Source organism: Dendrobium catenatum, unplaced genomic scaffold, assembly GCF_001605985.2.
Source record: "Dendrobium catenatum unplaced genomic scaffold, ASM160598v2 fragScaff_scaffold_993, whole genome shotgun sequence".
In the NCBI taxonomy this organism is placed as follows: Eukaryota; Viridiplantae; Streptophyta; class Magnoliopsida; order Asparagales; family Orchidaceae; genus Dendrobium; species Dendrobium catenatum.
This window is the reverse complement of record NW_021319455.1, coordinates 106667-124128: the sequence shown is the minus strand read 5'-3', so window position 1 is coordinate 124128 and position 17462 is coordinate 106667. Positions and strand designations below refer to the sequence as shown.

Below are 17462 nucleotides of genomic sequence, written 5' to 3'. Positions count from 1 at the left end.
AGGAAGATTTAACTTGGACAAGTGTTGCTAAAGCTACTGGTGTTTATGATAAAAGCTATAATATTCGAGAAAGATCTAAAGGGAAAGAGAAATAATCTTCAATTAGGTATGATTTTGTTATTGAGAATGATGATGAGGAGGGTGATGAAGAGAATTATGAAGTAGGAGATAATGTTGAAGAAGATAATGAAGCTTTTTTAACATTTGCTGATGATGATGATTCCCAAGAAGAGTAGATTAAATTCTTATTTGATCTTTTAAAAAAAGATTGTAATATTTGAATTATGAGATATTTGGATGTTACTTAGTCGAACTTATATATGTTATGGTTGTCTTTTATTATTATGATAGCTTGTCTTTCATTTTTAATAATATTTCATATTCATGCTTATTATTTTATAATTTTTATATAGCTTGCGTCATGTTCAAAATAGCGCGCGCCGCGCCGTTCGCTATGCGCCATGGCTCCAAAGAGACCTTTGCGCCATGGTGTGCCATTCGCCGTTAACATGTATGATTGAATTTATGTAATGTATGATTCATTTGGGTTAATCATGTAGTATTATTTGATTTCGTTGCTGACTTTTGTATATACTGCTTCATCCCTCAATATGACGTGCTCTGTTTATTTGTATGTAACATGATGAGGCCCTAGAAACATATGCCGTTGAATCATTCTTTTTTAGTCTTCTATGAAGTAGGATTTGCCAAAAGGGTTAATAAACTAAGAAATTTCTTTACTTGACCTTGTGGAAAAGGTCAAACCAATCTTCCTTTTCTGACTTTAGGTTGGATTCCCTCGAGTTAGTTGAAGAAAATTCGTTTTTTTATCTCAAAGGTTTTTGAGAGTATTCTCTGTACTGTGACAACTGCCATCTTAAAAAAAATTCAGTCTAGGGGACTATATCAAGTTATCAACGTTCATAAATTTTATTCTTTCCTCTGATTTCCACTTGCTAGCCGCTCCCTTCAGTTAACACATTGCCAGGCTAGATTTCTAATCCTCTGGACATCCCATAAAGTAATACATCTTCTCTAGGTGATCAATCTAGGCTTCAATAACCATGTGATCTGTACTACCATGAAAGTCTAGGTGATTTCTTTTTTGAATTCATACAAGTGTCATTGAACTTTCTAGGCATTTTGTTAAGGAATAGTCAACACCTTATTCTGTTGAGCAAGTGGAGGGTATGGATGAGGAGGACCCATGCCATGACCAAGTGGGCAAGGACAAAAATGCCCCATGACACTACTGCAGTGGTATATTTTGCAGCGCAATGGACCAATTGACTTCTGAGGTGGATCCTTCAAGAGCAATCATTCCTTTAGAGCCACCTCTTGAGAAGAAGAGCTCAAGTAGCGAGTTTGAAAAAACCCTTTATGACATCAACTTCTCCGTAGAGGAGAGACTTTAGAAGAATTTGCTTAGTTGAGTTGAGGTGTGTGCTGATGTAATTGAGAAACTATACGACATAGACATAGTCCAAGACTTACAAAGCAAGAACAATGGTTTGAAAGATGTAGTTTTGGGGATTGAGCAAAGTAATCTCCTAGAAGGATTGTGTGTAATACTTTCAATGTGCATAAGGTAATCACCTGACACATCAATAAGCTAGCCACCACTAGTTAGGTTTTGTTGATCCAAAGTGGGTATTACCTAGAAGGAAGAAGCTCACCACGAATTTTGGCCATCTTAGGATCCCAAATTGTGGTCACCATTTGGGCGGACATTCAGGAGCTGACCACCCGATTGCAACATATGAATGACATGATGGGTTGAGGTTTGATATCGGAAGCTAGGTTTTGTATCATGTGATCAATTAGTTTTGCTTTCAACTTCAACATGTGGAGCCCAGTCTTTGACCTACCTACCTCGAGCAACCTAGGGGGCCTTCCTATTCTATTAAGAGAGGTGTAAAGTTAAACGACAAACTTGGATGCGGGGCACTTGCGGTCACAGTTGCTATTTAACAACAACATGATAATGATGCTTACGCGTTGTTTGGATATATGATTTCAGCTTTAGACATTAATTGATGAGTCTAGTGTATACTATGTTGCATTAATACAGATACATTGACACTGATACGACACGATACGAATACGGGACATGTCAATTCTTAAAAATACAAGATACGGGTATGGCGCGGACACGACATTATAATTTATAAATCATACATAAAAATTAAGAAATTAATCAAAGCATAATATTTGAAATTACGAAAAAAAAAAGAAAGCAACATCATTTGTAGCCTTGTAGCTTATAATATCAAAATAAAAGTAAGCATTAAATGTCTAGTACAACAACAAAAGCATAAACATAAATTGTCTAGCACATGAAGTTTCAACTATTCAATAGAAGAAATGATATGATTAGCTTCTTCAGTGGTTTGTCTTTGAACTTCTATATCATCTTCAATAAATATCATAGCTTCTAATGCAGGCTCATCAAGTGAAAGATTAACAATTTCTAATATTCCCATATCATCAAGAGACTCAAATCCATCTCAGAAGTGAGAGAATCTCGCTCGTAGCTGCGGAAGTAAATACGGTGCATCTTTTTTTTTTTGAATTTTTTTTTGTTTTTCAACGGACACGCCCATCAGATACGTGTGTCCTTTTAAAATTAAATAGTATTAGTTGTATCCGACACATATCGGGGTCATATCGGAGGCATATCCGTGTATCGGATACAACACGCCTTCATAAATAGGTGTATCGGTGCGACATGGAGTATATATCAAGACATAGTTGCTTACTCGGGACAAGGCAAAGTAGTCAGGATGATGCTTGTGATAGTTTTGCTCGTCTTGAGTTGCCAAGGTTGTGTTATGCACTGTAATGCCTCATTGACAAGTTATACATCCCTAAAAGCTTTTTTCATTTTGTTGTACTGCGCTCTTTTTAATGTAAGCAATGATTTATTATTTTTAAAATTTTATCAATAAAATATTTTCCCTATAAATCTTTTCTTTAATTTTCTTCTCTTGTGTGTTAGCAAATATGCATCGTTTTTTGCATTCTGCTCGAAGGTGAGGACTAGGGGAGTGAAGTAGATACATTATTTCTGGAATTAGAGCCACTCCTGATCAACACATGATGCAAGCCAAGTGGATTAAAAAAAACAAAGGAGAACACTAAGGAAATTATAACCCTACTCAATTTAACACTGAGTAAGTCAACACCAAACAAACTTGAAAACAAACGGAAGTTAAACACTAAGAAAATAAAAAATAAAAACTATCCTCAGAACAACCAGCTAGTGGTCACCTCACATGCATCGAAATAGTATGTAAATTGATTAGAGCTCAAAGACATGCAAAACAAAGGTCCACCACAACAACTTTGGGTTAACGTCCACTACAAACTCCTCCAGCAAATGCTAACAATCCGGCCAACCAATACCTTCAAATGCTTTAGAAGAAAGATACAAATGGGGTGGAAACTTGCGGAGAGAAGAAATAGATAAGAAACCTGAGACGAAGTTATAGAGAGGAGAAGAGAAAGGGGGACATAGCTCGCAAGCTATCAAAGAAGAAACCCTCAGGTTTTAATGTTTATCACTCACAAAATTCTCCTCAAAATGCCACAAAACGGCCCCAATATATAGGTGAAGAAAGGGAACCAAACAATCGCTCACTCAAACCAATAAGACAGAGGGAGATAAAAGACCAAAAGTCAACCGCCTGTAGCAGCACACAAAGGGGCATGCGGGAAACATGAATAGCCAACGAACGGAACAGGCGCCCGCAGAGGGGGGGGGGTATCGGGACAGACATAAGAACCGAAGAGGCAATGAGTGGAAATGAACCTGGGAGATCAACACAAGTAGAAAAAAGAGCCGAATAAAGGCAACTGAATCCCATCAATCAAGACATCAGCTGGCAAAATAGCCAGCACATACACGAATCAACTAAACCACACCCACAGAACTTGGGTCAAACCCAAATCAGCCCAAATGGCATGGCATCAAAGAAACTAGCACACCAAAGGAATAGCATGTCCAAGAGCACAACCTACACATGATCATTGGTTGCTTTCCATCATAGGGTAGAAAAAACATAAAAAAAAACATAAAATTCAAATTACAATAAAGTTCAAACTAAAAATAAAATTGAAATGAAATTTGCATGCATCACACATTAAAGTATTCTCATACTGAAATTAAAACTATCCAACTGCATCTAATATATAATGACTACCTATATTTATCAAAGTTCATGAGTAAATGATTAAATCGTTGTTGCCTTTTTAATGGGGCTAGCATCTTTTTTGCAAGCTTAAAAGTAAAACAACTTCATTACCTAATGGGTTATTGAGGGATTGGTAGAAGGTTCTTGGTAAGCCTTTGATAGTATGCTCGATTTCTTCTCCCATCAATTGAGGTTATTGGAAGCAATGACATTGTTTACACTTTACAATGCCTTTTGTGATTCGATACCCCTCTGAGGGATTTGCTTCATTGTGTATTTTTTCCTTCTCTATTTTTAGATAGCATTGGCAACCATTGATATGAGAATCTTATTGTCAAAATTTTTTGGAACAAGAAAAAATTACTTGACCAACAACTTTTAGTCTCTCTTGTCGCTCATATTTCCTTTTGCAACATCCACAATCATATTGTATAATAGAAAACATTATGACAAACATTCTTTAGTTGGTCGCATTACTGGTGCTATTGTCTTGACAGTTACTATCTATATTTTCAATAAGGCTCTATCACTTTTAAGTAACTCTCTATATTCTTATCAAAGATAATGGCAATTATATAAACTCACTCTTGCACAAAGAGGTGCGAAGAGTCCCAAGATGGAAATTCAATCCTACAATTTCACACCTCAGTTGGTGTGAGATCCCCTCTAAATTACTTATAGGAGGGGATTCCATTTTACTGCCCTAGGATCGAACCTTTTCTATATTACAAACGGATATGCAAGAGCAAATGATGTGGTAGATTCCTAACGATCCATTGAGACCCTATGTGTCAATATATTCATACAATCTTTATAGTGCTAAGCTTGATTTATTTCTCTTGGGTAGGGCTTATATCACCGTCAAAAGGGCTAGTTCAATCCTACATGGATCTAGGCTTAATGGTCTCAAATCAACCTGTCTGCTCTTGCAATTCTACATGATTGTGATCTAATCATTGCTTGGTTGAATTGATTTTACCTCCTCCAGGGCAAATTAGAATCACCTAGTAAGACTAATCATCAATCTTAGGGGATGGTCTATGAACAATTGTTAGCTAAACTAAGGGTTGTGAGTGAGCCGAACTAGCTCACGACCCGGCTCAAACTCAACTCAGTAACGAGCTTGCGAGTCAAGCTTCTCGAGCTTCAAGCTTAAGCTTGAGCTCAAACTCGAGCTCACATATTAAACGAGCTCGAGTTTGAGCTTGATGAGACTCAACTAGTAGGCTCATGATTTGGCTCGATTAGGATGATATAAAAAAGTTATATTATTTAAAATATACATTTATATAAATACATACCAAAAAAATTCTCCAAAACATTAATTGAATTTACTGCCCTGGTGACTTGACAACAAATTTTGAACTTTCCAAAGTTTGTTTTTTTTTTCAAACAATCTGCACTTACTCGTCTCCCAAAAAAATCTGCTCTTATTCCTCTTCTCCTTTATTGGGCTGTTGTTGAGCTCGTTAATTTTTCTGTCGGACTCTCGAGTTCTACCACAGCGTAACTTCGGCGACCCGACGTCCTCACTTTCTCTTTTCTCCAATGAGCCAAGCTGATGGTTTGAACTTCTTGACCTCATCCGGTGTGCCATGCTCATGATTCGAGCTCGAGCCAGCTGTCTTCGGCAACTAGACATAATGATTTCCTTCTCTGGTGAGTCAAGCTCGTGAGTCGAGCTTGAGCCCGCTGTAACTCCGACGAGCCAAGCACAAGATTGAGTTCGAGCTTCTCTTTGAGTTGACAAGTCGAGCTCAAGTTAGCCCAAACTCGAGCTCGACTCAACTCGTTTGCCTCCCTAAGCTAAACTATACTCCTTTGGTATGATTGTATAACAACCTTGAAAGGTTTATATTAAGTCCAAAGAGTTAATTCAGTGACCCCAAATCAAGTAGTGCACCATTGAGCTATACATGATTAGGGTCCAATTGTTCCTTTAAAAAAATAATTGAATTCCGCCTTCAATAAAAGTTTGACTTCAACCAATACTCAGCAACTTATAAAAGGTTTGATTGGTCCTCATAAGCTCAAGATAACTCTCTTTGAATTAGATCTGGATAGTCAAGACAAGCATCATCCATTAAGTTATTATGGTCATCAGCAGTTTATATAGGATTTTATTACATCTAATTACTTACCAAAACATCCTTAATCTATGGGCATTTTCAGTCCAGCCTGAATCTAAAAGACGAAGTCTCCTTCTAGCTTTTGAATTGTCAAAGAGTAACAAATTGTCCTTTGCTTGAAACAACTTCAAATACCCCGAGGGGAAGGTAAATATTAATTCTAATGCTTGTGTGTGTGTATGTCGCGTGTGTGAGTAAGCGTGCACATGTGTGCGCGTGCATGTGTGTGTGTGGGAGGAGAGGGTGGGGGTGGTTTTAGAATTTACCTTGCCTTCTTTTGTTTCTTCTATGGATTATTCCTTCTATTCCCTTAATTTAATCATGCTGCATGAGGCTCCCTCTTTTGTTTCTGAAAAGGGGGGACAAAGCTTGAGGCATCTTTTTACTCATGCTCATGCTTGAGGTTGTGGGTTGCCTATGATCTCGTCCTGTTTTGTTAAAGTCATTTATTCTATCATCTTTATGTTAATAACAGCCAAACATATGCTATAGTTTCTTTTTGAATTGAACTTATGATGCATTATTTAGGAACGTAGTATGTTCTTTGGAAATATGAGATGCAAAATAAACATGCAAATACATATATAATTTAATGATATGTTTCATGTGAACCAAAGATTTATTTTTAAGGATGTGTTATTTATGCTTGTGTTGTATACAAATCATATGATTATAGTCTATGGACAGACAAAACCTTGTCTTATACAAGTTGAATGATGCAATTCATGTGATTTCAGAGTGTACATTGCATTAATTATGTTGTTTTTTAAGATTTTAATGTTGTTTTTCAAGATTTTGCACAAGAAATTTTTAGCAATATGATGGACCAATGGTTGAACCGATGGGCCTGACTTGGGTAGGCGATAGCTAGAAAAGAGAGGGAGAATTGTTTATGAAAGTTTTGATTATAATTGGGAGGGAATTAATTAGGGAAAAAATCTAATTTGAATTTAAATTTGTGAGGGAATTATTTTGGGAAAGCCCATGGGATATTTATTATGTAAGGAGGAATCAAAGGGGAATTGTTTAGCAAAGTTTTAATTACAATTGGAAGGGAATTAATTTGGATAAGTGATCTAATTTGAATTCAAATATGAGAGGGAATGATTTAGGGAAAGCGGCTGATTTGGGAGGGAATTAGGGGAGCCTATTTAACACTAACTATGGGGTGATTTCAGATTATGCTTGATTTTGCTAGAATTAGTTTTGCTTAGGTAGAGTGGGCTCTAGCCAATGGCTAGGGATTTTGGAGAGCCAAATCTTCCTGTTTAATTGAAGATCCAACTATATATTGTATTTTTCTTCTTAGTTCTTTCTATAAAAAGGAGTTATTGTGCCGTTCTTTGGTTTTGCTGAAGTTGCATCTACTTCCTATCAAAATAGTATCAGAGCATAGATCCTGGTATCTATGGCAGGAAGAAAAGTAGAAGTGTTGGAAGGGGAGATTAAATAATCGAAATCTAAAATTTCATATTTTCAAAGTCAAAATTCAGTCATTCATAAGAAGATGTGGAGTTTTCCATAATGGAGGAGATGATCAGGAAGATACTTGAGATCCAAACCAAAACAACATCGTCGTCGGCCAGGGGAGTGGAGGAAACTTCAATTTCATAAGAAGAGGGGAAGATCAAGAGGTGGAAAATATTAGGGGAAGAAGAGGAGATGCCACCTTTGGAGTCATTTCTAAGGAGGGGAAAGGGTGAAGGAGTGTGATTTTTGGTGGAGTTGTAGAGTTTAGAAGGAGAAAAAGATGGGGAGAAGATAGAAGCACCATACATGATTCAACCATCCCTACAACAGTATTGAGGGGTGTTCCAACCAGTTCAGGAGTTGCCTCATCTGCAGGAACACGAGCATGATATCATCTTTAAGGAAGGAGTCTTACTTATCAGTGTTCGTTTGTATCGTCATGCCAAATTCAGAATGAAGAGATTGAGAGATTGATCAAGAAGATGCTCGAGGCATGGATTGTTCGATCCAATGTCAGTCTATTTTCTAGTCCATTGCTATTAGTCCAGTGCTTTAGTAACAGTTTCCTTCGTTCCACCTTAAGAACAAGGTGGCTCTTTGAGAAGGGAGTATTGATGGACCAATGGATGAGCCAATGGGCCCCATTAGGTTGGGCGGCTGGTAAGAAGAGAGAGGGGGAATTGTTTAGAAAAAATTTAATTACAATTCGGAGGGAATTAATTTGGGAAAGAAATCTAACTTAAATTCAAATTTGAGAGAGCATTATTTAGGGAAAGTCCAGGGGAGTTAATATTCATTATGTAAGGATGAATCAAGGGTGAATTATTTAAGAATGTTTTAATTACAATTGGAGAGAATTAATTAGGGAAAGAGATTTAATTTGAATTCAAATATGAGAGGGAATTATTTTGAGAAAGCAGACTGATTTGGAAGGGAATTAGGGGAGCCTATTTAATACTAATTATGGGGTGATTTCATATTATGTTTGATTTTGCTGGAATTAGTTTTGCTTATGTTGAGTGGGCTCTAGCTGACGGCTAGGGATTTAGGAGAGCCGGATCTTCCTCTCCAATTGAAGATCTAATTGTATATTGTGTTTTTATTCTTAGTTCTTTCAATAAAAAAGAGTTCTTGTGTGTTCTTCTTCTTAAATTTCTTGTGCCATTCTCTGGTTTTGTTGAAATTGCATCCACTTCCCACCACAATCCAACATGATCTAGTAGTCCACTTGTCATGGGGTCCCATTTAAGTTGCTTTTTGGGAAATTTAATGTAGTTAGAAGATCTTTTTTCGTTAAATGTAAAAATACTATGTTGCTCTACTCCACAGTCCAAAATCTTGATGTTCAGGCACTAAAACAAGATAGAGAGTGGGATTTTTTTGGGCCCGGGGGGGGGGGTTTGTGGAGCTTAATAATCCCCATGTGATTATGTTGCTTCCAATATCTTCTTCCCAACTCAGCTGTTAAGAAAACTATTTTAGGTCTGTGGAGGGGGGTAACACAATATTACTAGTTTTTATTTAATTTCTCCTCCTTTTCTTACTTTGTCTCATTAAATCTTATCCAATTTTTATTTAGCCTTGATTGGCTATTTGGCAAGTCTTGCATGATGATGAGAATCCTGACTGTAGCTTGTCCTACTATTCCTTTACTGCAAATGATTATATTTATAGGGACTAATGTTTCCTCAGGACTATAACAAACTACAAATTAGTCTTATGTGGATTTCTAGGATTCTATGAATTTTTCCTTATCTTTGGACTAAATCTTGTCCAAGACTATAATATCTTACTCTATTTGGCTGGCGGTCTACTTAGAATTTTCTAGCGGCTAAATTCTTTGATTGAATTTTTTTCTTCCTAATTATTTATTTTAGTAAAATTATGTAAATAAGGGTGTTTTTTAGGCTATAATAAACAAATTTGACTTGATTAAAATTTAAGTTTTGTTGATCTGAAGCCTTTCTTCATTCTTTTGGGGTTTTATTCCTTAGTTAAGTTTGAGACATTAAATATTCTGATAGAATGATGTATTTATACAAGCGAGAGGCTTTTTGTTTATTTTAGTTTTTTTCTTCTTTTCTTTCTTTTAATTAGTGATTGATTGATTCTTTTATCGCTGTATGTTTAGTTTTGCTAAATGTTTGAACTTCATTTATTTGTGCATGATGTTTGAAGTTTACTATGATTTTCATTATCCTTGTTTCTTAAGGTTAATTTCTGTCGAGTATCAAAGATTTTTCATTAACAATGAATTCTTTTTCATGTTGTTCAAAATCTTTGGTTACAATTTTTTTTAATGTCAGGTAGTTTTCTTCTTTGTGAGATTTATTTGCTTATTCTTGCATTGTTTGCATTAAAGTATATGCACATTTTCTGGAAAATCTATCAAATAAACGTCATCCATCTTTTTATTTAATTAAGCTTTAATTTTTATATTATTTTACATTAGAAAACCTGGGCCCTAAAATATCCTGCATCAGATGATCATTCAACTTAATTTCACAGTATGATTAGAAATGCGACTATATGATGTTTTATATTATCTTTTGTTTAAAGTACTCTCTAGAAATGATCATAAATAAACTTTTTTTCTTATTGTAGTTTTGCTTGAGCTTCCTTTTCCTTCAAAATAACTAATTTGGTATTACTAATATTGCCCCTCAACTGTTTTTTCATTTTCCATCTTATTGTCGAAATCTTAATGGATTTTCTCATCTAACTGCCAATCTCTTTTTAGGTGTCACAGGGTAAATGCAACGCCTTCTTTTTTTGAAATTGAGCAGCATGCTTCTAAATATGTTTCCAACATGGATCAACAATCTGCCTGTACATCAGGACATAGTACAACTGCTGAAGTCATGTTTTCTAAAGCTATACATTCTTGGGCATTCCCACAATCTTCATTGCCTTCTTCCATAGTTATTGCAATGACTTTATCTGCTACAAAAGGAGGTTTTCACGTCACTTGGAGCTTTTTGTCTTTCTGGTTTAGTTGCTATAATGATATGTAAAATATTTTTTGTGATGTAGAAGAAGATTTTTTATTGAGAAGACAACAAGATTGGGAGGATTCATTTCGAAACCTCTACTACATGCTTCGGAAGAAAATTTGTAGCATGTTTTATGGTATGCAAATTGTTTCTTTAAATATTGTTATTGATCTGTAGAACTATAATGATTTGCTTGTGATTATGGTGCAATAGTTTATCTTTTGTATAATCTTTTAATTTTGTGTTTGCTTAAGGTTGATATTTAATGTTTATATTTATTGCTTTGGGATAAAATTTGTATTTGTTTTTAAAAAAAGGATATATCATTCACATGTGTAGCTCTTCTACATCACAGGTCACACACCCTCTTCGATCTTACACGTCAGGCTTCACCCCCTCATTTTGCTCTTGTTCCCTACATTCTCCTTACCCATGAAATTTTGCTTCCTCTCCTTGAAATCTTTCCTCATGGGACGCTCAACTTTTCCTTTCCCAACCTTATTGAGTCACTGTAGTTAGGTGTTCAGACTCAGATGGCGTTAATGCCACTTCAAGCTACATTTGCTTGATTTTTCTGCATGAACCACCTCCCACCGTGCCTTCATCATTCGAGTTGTCCCACCCAATTGACAAGCACTTTGGTCACATCCCTTTGTTGATCTCCTCAGCCTGTAATCCCTGCAGCCTTTGATTTGCTCCACATTCTCACTCTTCGAATCAACTTTCCACATTCCAACTTCACACTTGGTATCTCCTTCACACACAAATGCATGAGTAAAATATTTGAATAATTTTTTATTTTAGATTCAATTAGTGAAAAGGTCATTAGTCTTTGATCTAATTAGTCTGATGACTCATGACCAATGGTGTTTGATTCTACTGGGAATTAAGACCACCCTCTGCACCATTTATTTTTGTTTTGGCCAGAGTTTGAAGACCTCTTCACTTGCAAAATTTGATCCAAACAAAATTTTGCCTCTATATGTTAATCTTTGATCTGGTTCAGGAAGATATTTCTTTTACACGAACGATTGTGCTGGGCTGAAACTCAAAGATTGCTTATATTATTGGGCAGGGGATCAGCATAGTCGTTTCATAATTTTGATGCCTTTGACATGCCTAGAACGTTACTCCGGTTATTGGAGACGGGCTAAATTTTGTCACCCTCATTTGAGTCTCATCGGTTAGAAGAAAGCAAACATTTCGGGTATCTCTGTTTTTCCATGACGTGCATCAATAAGCAATGATGTTTTGGGGCACACTAAAATTTAAAAGTGTCAATCTTTTATGTCAAAACCACAGTCCATTGGATATGAGGAAAAAGATGATGATGTGGGATGTAATGTTGATCTTCATATGTTTGGCTTTTTGCTACTTTTATATTAGGGAGTTGACAGATCAAAACAAAAATTTTTGTATTAACTTTGTTCCGGAAAGATGAACTATCTTTATAACAAAAATGGGACTGTAATTGGTACAATTGACATGTTAGTTTGCTGGCTCTTTCTAGAAGAATATTTAGGATTGCTCTAGATTTTGAGGTTTATTATGCTATTTAACTTATGGGCACTATAAGTATATCTATTAAGGAGCATACATAATATTTATTTACAAATGAGAACTATGGAACTATAGTTGCTTGACAATTGGGCGGCTTTATTGGATTAGCACTTTAATAGAGCAGTATTTTTTGGTTTAAAAGAATGGTGATTGATATGTTTGTAGGCTACATGATGTTGAGCAAAGTCATTTGCAACAGTTTGATACAACATTGCGCTAGTATATTAGACTAATGATCAAGACATACCAAATATATCATATTGAACTAGGTATGATCTTTATCAAGTTGTTCCTGATGTGAATAGACTTACTCAATACTTGCATATTTTAATGTTGTCCATCGAGAAATCATTTCTATTTCTTATACTCTAAATTTGAACGTTTGAAATTCAGTTTGATTTTGTAGTGCTTCTGGTACATGTCAGCAGTGCATGACTTTTGATTAGCTATGCAAATCTTTGGTGGGGGCAAGAAATATAGGGAGCCTATACCCCTCGCCCGCACAAGAGAGAATGCGAACGACACAAAAAACGAAAAAAGACCCGACTTATGGTAATCAACCCAAACCAGGAACCGAAGCAGTCACCGTGGGAAGCAAGGAGGCCGCACGGAACCAAGGGGCCATGGCCTCAGGAAAGAGCCCAGGCACGGGAAAACCAGCGGCCAGCCGGAATTCCAAGAGGCAAAGCACAAAAAACAATAAGCCATGGAGGAAACCAAGGAGTCACCTCATGGGAAAAGCAAATTCTTGGAATTCCAAAGGCCGGTTTGAAATTCCAAAGGCCGGTTTGGAATTCCAAGAGACCTACATTATTAAAACATAAAAAGCATAAAAAGTAAGATAATAAATGAACTAAAATGTTAGCTAATAATGAGTTAACCCTTAGTTCAATAAGTGAACTAAAGACCAGCTCATAAATGAGCTAAAATTTCAGCTCAAATTTATTTGAGCTAGTAGACTCAAGGGAAGCCAAAATTCATATTCTTTTGGACATGGGTTGACCCCCCTTTTGTCTACATCAGACTCCCCTTCTTGCGAATTCAGCTCCTGATGAATTGGTTCTTGTTGATTCCCTTGAGGAGGTAAATAGTGATCATCCAGCTCTTTGAGTTTCTCGCCAAATCTCTTCAAAATTTCTTCCTGTTCTTTTTCAAATTGCTGTTGCAGATATCTTTTGTACTTCTCAAATTTTTGATCACATAGGAACATGTGATACTGAAGCTTGTATAAACGATCTTGAAGTGGGTCAGTAAAATCTCCTTCTGTAGGTAACCATCTGTCCAATGGAGGTGGGACATCAGGATTATGTTGATCGCTTTCTTCCTTGAATGTAGCCATATTTTTGGCATTTTTCATTTTTTGACAGACTCAAAAAAGACTCAAAAAATTTTCAACCTAAACTTAGACTCAAAATAAGACTCTTTGACAAACTTAACAAACTTACTTGACAACTAAAACAAATTTGACAAACCACAAACCTAGGACTTCCTAACTTGCTCTGATACCAAATTGGTGGGGGCAAGAAATATAGGGAGCCTATACCCCTCGCCCGCACAAGAGAGAATGCGAACGACACAAAAAACGAAAAAAGACCCGACTTTAGTCGAAATTCAAGATGAGAAGAGAGAAGAGAACAAACTCTTACATTTCAAAATTGACATAAATAAACAACTTAAACTCTTACAAACGACTCCAAATAAAATAAAAAAACACCCTAAAGTTGCTTCACTTAGAGAAGAAGGATACAGGTGGAGTGGCACTTGCGGAGAGACGAAAGAGGTTAGAAGCCCGAGAAGAAAGGTTGGAAAGAGCCCGCAGGATTTCCAGAGGGGATGAGAAAGAAGGGTGGAAAGAGCCCGCATGATTTCCAAAGCAAACCCGCAGGTTATAGCTTTTCCAAAAATAACATTTTCATAACTTCATTCAACTTTCTTTCAAATATAAACAATCCCCCATATATATAGGTATGAAAGGGAATACAAAGAGACACATTACATTAATTTTAACACAAGAAACAAAGCACCATAAGCATAGAAATCCTTCCCCATGCTTACGGAAATCAACCCAAACCAGGAACTGAAGTAGTCACCGCGGGAAACAAGGAGGCCGCACGGAACCAAGGGGCCATGGCCTCGGGAAAGAGCCCAGGCACGGGAAAACCAGCGGCCAGCCGGAATTCCAAGAGGAAAAGCACAAAAAACAATAAGCCATGGAGGAAACCAAGGAGTCACCTCATGGGAAAAGCAAATTCTTGGAATTCTAAAGGCCGGTTTGGAGTTCCAAGAGACCTGCATAATTAAAGCATAAAAAGCATAAAAAGTAAGATAATAAATGAACTGAAATGTTAGCTAATAATGAGCTAACCCTTAGTTCAATAAGTGAACTAAAGACCAGCTCATAAATGAGCTAAAATTTCAGCTCAAATTTATTTGAGCTAGTAGACTCAAGGGAAGCCGAAATTCATATTATTTTGGACATGGGTTGACCCCGCTTTTGTCTACATCAATCTTGATGCAATGACTGAGAATGACAGTAGACTTTTTTGGGATTTGACTTGTATTATCTTTAATGTTAATGGGTTGATTATCCGGAATAGCTCACCCCTTGCTAAGCTAACTAGAAAAGCTATGGAATTTGAGTGTAAAAAATGTTGTGAACAATGTAGATTGCTAAGGGAAATGTTCAATTATTTAACAAGGATTTTGTGATCCATAATGATGCTTTTGAGGAAAGGATTAGTGTGATGGAGGTTAGAAACCGGGCTCTTGAATTATCCTGCTGCTATCTTCTATTGATATGTTTTTATTTTCATTGAAAAATTTGACATTTTACTTATAAGGTGGCAATTATGATGCATACATCTTTTATTAGAAATTGAACATATTCATATTTACAAATAAATTAAATAGTGGGGCTATGATGGTTAGAACTAATGATAGACCGTAACATTACCTCATCGACCATTTTGAAGTAGTTTATATGGAGGTTGTTGCATTTGGCAAAAGCTGTGTTTGCACAGTAGCAACTTGCTCACTTAATAAGTTGAGCTTGCCACGATGACATATAAGATGAGGTTTAAGTCTTGATTTGTTTATCCGTTTATTGGATATAATACATTTCATTATTCATTGTACCATCTTAAATTAAAATAAAGTAAGAATAAGACTTGGAACTCCAAAAACTAATACAAGAATTAGGGGTGGCACTTGGAAGGCTTGAGTTTGGTATCAAAAAGGTGCAGTGGATGGAAGGGGACTGAAGGAGGGAAAAGAAGTAAGAGAGAGAAACTAGAGTTATCTTGCCACCAGACTCCTCGACCACCGTCAGACCACCGTCGCTAGACTATCGCCAGGCTTCTGGCCGGCCACCGACTTATGCCGGATTTCTTCCCGGCCACCGACTGAAGCTGGACTTCTGCCCAGCCATTAACTAACGCCGGATTTTGGCCCAGCCACCGACTGACGCCGGACTTCCACACGGCTACCGACAATGATCTTTCTGACTTCCGTCACCTGACGACGGTCTTTTTGACCTCCATCGTCCGTTGGCTACGATCCTTCTGACCTCCTTCGCTAGACAACGGTCATTCTGACCATTGTCGCCTGCCGACGACGGTCCTTCCGACCTCCGTCGCTTGATTACGGTCCTTCCGACCTCTGTTGCCAAACTACGGTCCTTCCGACCTCTCTCGCCTGACAACGGTCTTTCTGACTACTATCGCCCACCGATTATGGTCCATCCGACCTCTGTTATCAGACTATGATCTTTCCGACTTCCGTCGCCCATTGACTTTGGTCTTTCCAATTTTGCATCTTCAATCACTCAAATTTGGGGAAATTTCAGAAGCCTGCATATCAACATAATGCATCTACCAAGGAGAAACCGAGAGGTACAGAGATTTTTAGAAAAAAATTTGGTGGCATGGAATGAAAAGTGAAATATTTGAAAATATTGCGAGGCATCTCACTTGCCTAAAGGTTAAATTCGAAGCAGATATCTAGCGAACTTCATACTATTTATGAGCTTTTTGTATGCAGCTTAACTGGGTCTAGCAGAGGACATCTGTTGTGGGCAGTGATGTATTATATTGTTCTAAAAAACCCAAACACAAAATTAACTACAATTAGTTGAGGTTTATGATGTTCATGGAGATGCGATGGTTGAGAGTTATTAGACAAGACCTTAAAAAACATATAATGGATATTGTTCTAATTAAGCTTACGGAATGTACATCTTTACCTTTTTTATTGTTCTCTATTCTTTCTTCCTGCTTTTTGATGCGTCTTCCTTGCATATGCTGATTTTTGTTTTCCTTGGTTAAACATGCAGTTTATACCTTACAGTTCATCGTATTATTCATTTGCAACAAGTCTTTGGGAAAGAGACAATCATGCAATGCCTATCTTTCACAATCTACTCGTAGTTTGAGATCCTTGCTCAGAAACCATGTAAGTTCGTTAAGTTTGCTTTTTTTCCCTTGTTGTAAGGAGAGATGTCAAAGATATCATTTCTCTCTCTCTATCATTTATCTCTCTCTCTCTCTCTCTCTCTCTCTCTCTATATATATATATATATATATATATATATATATTTAAAAAAGGTTTTTCTTGAATTTTGGGAAGCTTTAATCGCTATACAGAGATGTGAAAAATTAACATCAAACTGGTCTCTTGATGTTCTGGATATTTCAGAAATAGATAGTTGGTTTCATATGTAGTTTTTTTCTTTTTGTGAAAGTTACATAGTAGTTTACTACATTTACTATTTTACATTTTCTTTCATAGTATTTTGAAATGTTTTTCTACAGTTCCCTGCTAGTTGTAAACATACTCAAAGATTGTCCAAGTAAAACAAATATAAATGCCAGTTTATATAAATTGTTGCGAAAGTATACTGGGCGTTGAAACAATTATTGAAGCCTAAAGGAAGTGATAGCGCTTTTTTTAAACTATTTTATTGGATGGTTTACATTGTCTGATGCTTATGCTTGTGTGTAAAAGCTTGCTGGGTCAATTTTTTTAAATTAAAAGAAATTCTATGCATTATGATTTGGAGATCACCAGTGCAAATCCAAAAAACAAATTATCGCAATGCAAGAGTAAGTTCCTATAATCAA

General features: G+C 36.5%; 1 protein-coding gene across 3 annotated transcripts in view; it reads left to right on the top strand.

The window, feature by feature from the left end:
- The window catches only part of LOC110111729, a 36384-nt gene that overhangs the window by 14198 nt on the left and 4724 nt on the right, over positions 1-17462 (top strand). For 2 of the 3 annotated variants that reach the window (XM_020843725.2, XM_028697732.1), the window contains exons 8-10: positions 10533-10747; positions 10826-10921; positions 16676-16794. In XM_020843725.2, coding sequence (XP_020699384.1) covers positions 10533-10747; positions 10826-10921; positions 16676-16794 — 430 coding nt within the window. The remainder of the gene's footprint in view (positions 1-10532; positions 10748-10825; positions 10922-16675; positions 16795-17462) is intronic. The other variant, XM_028697733.1, reaches the window with a different exon arrangement.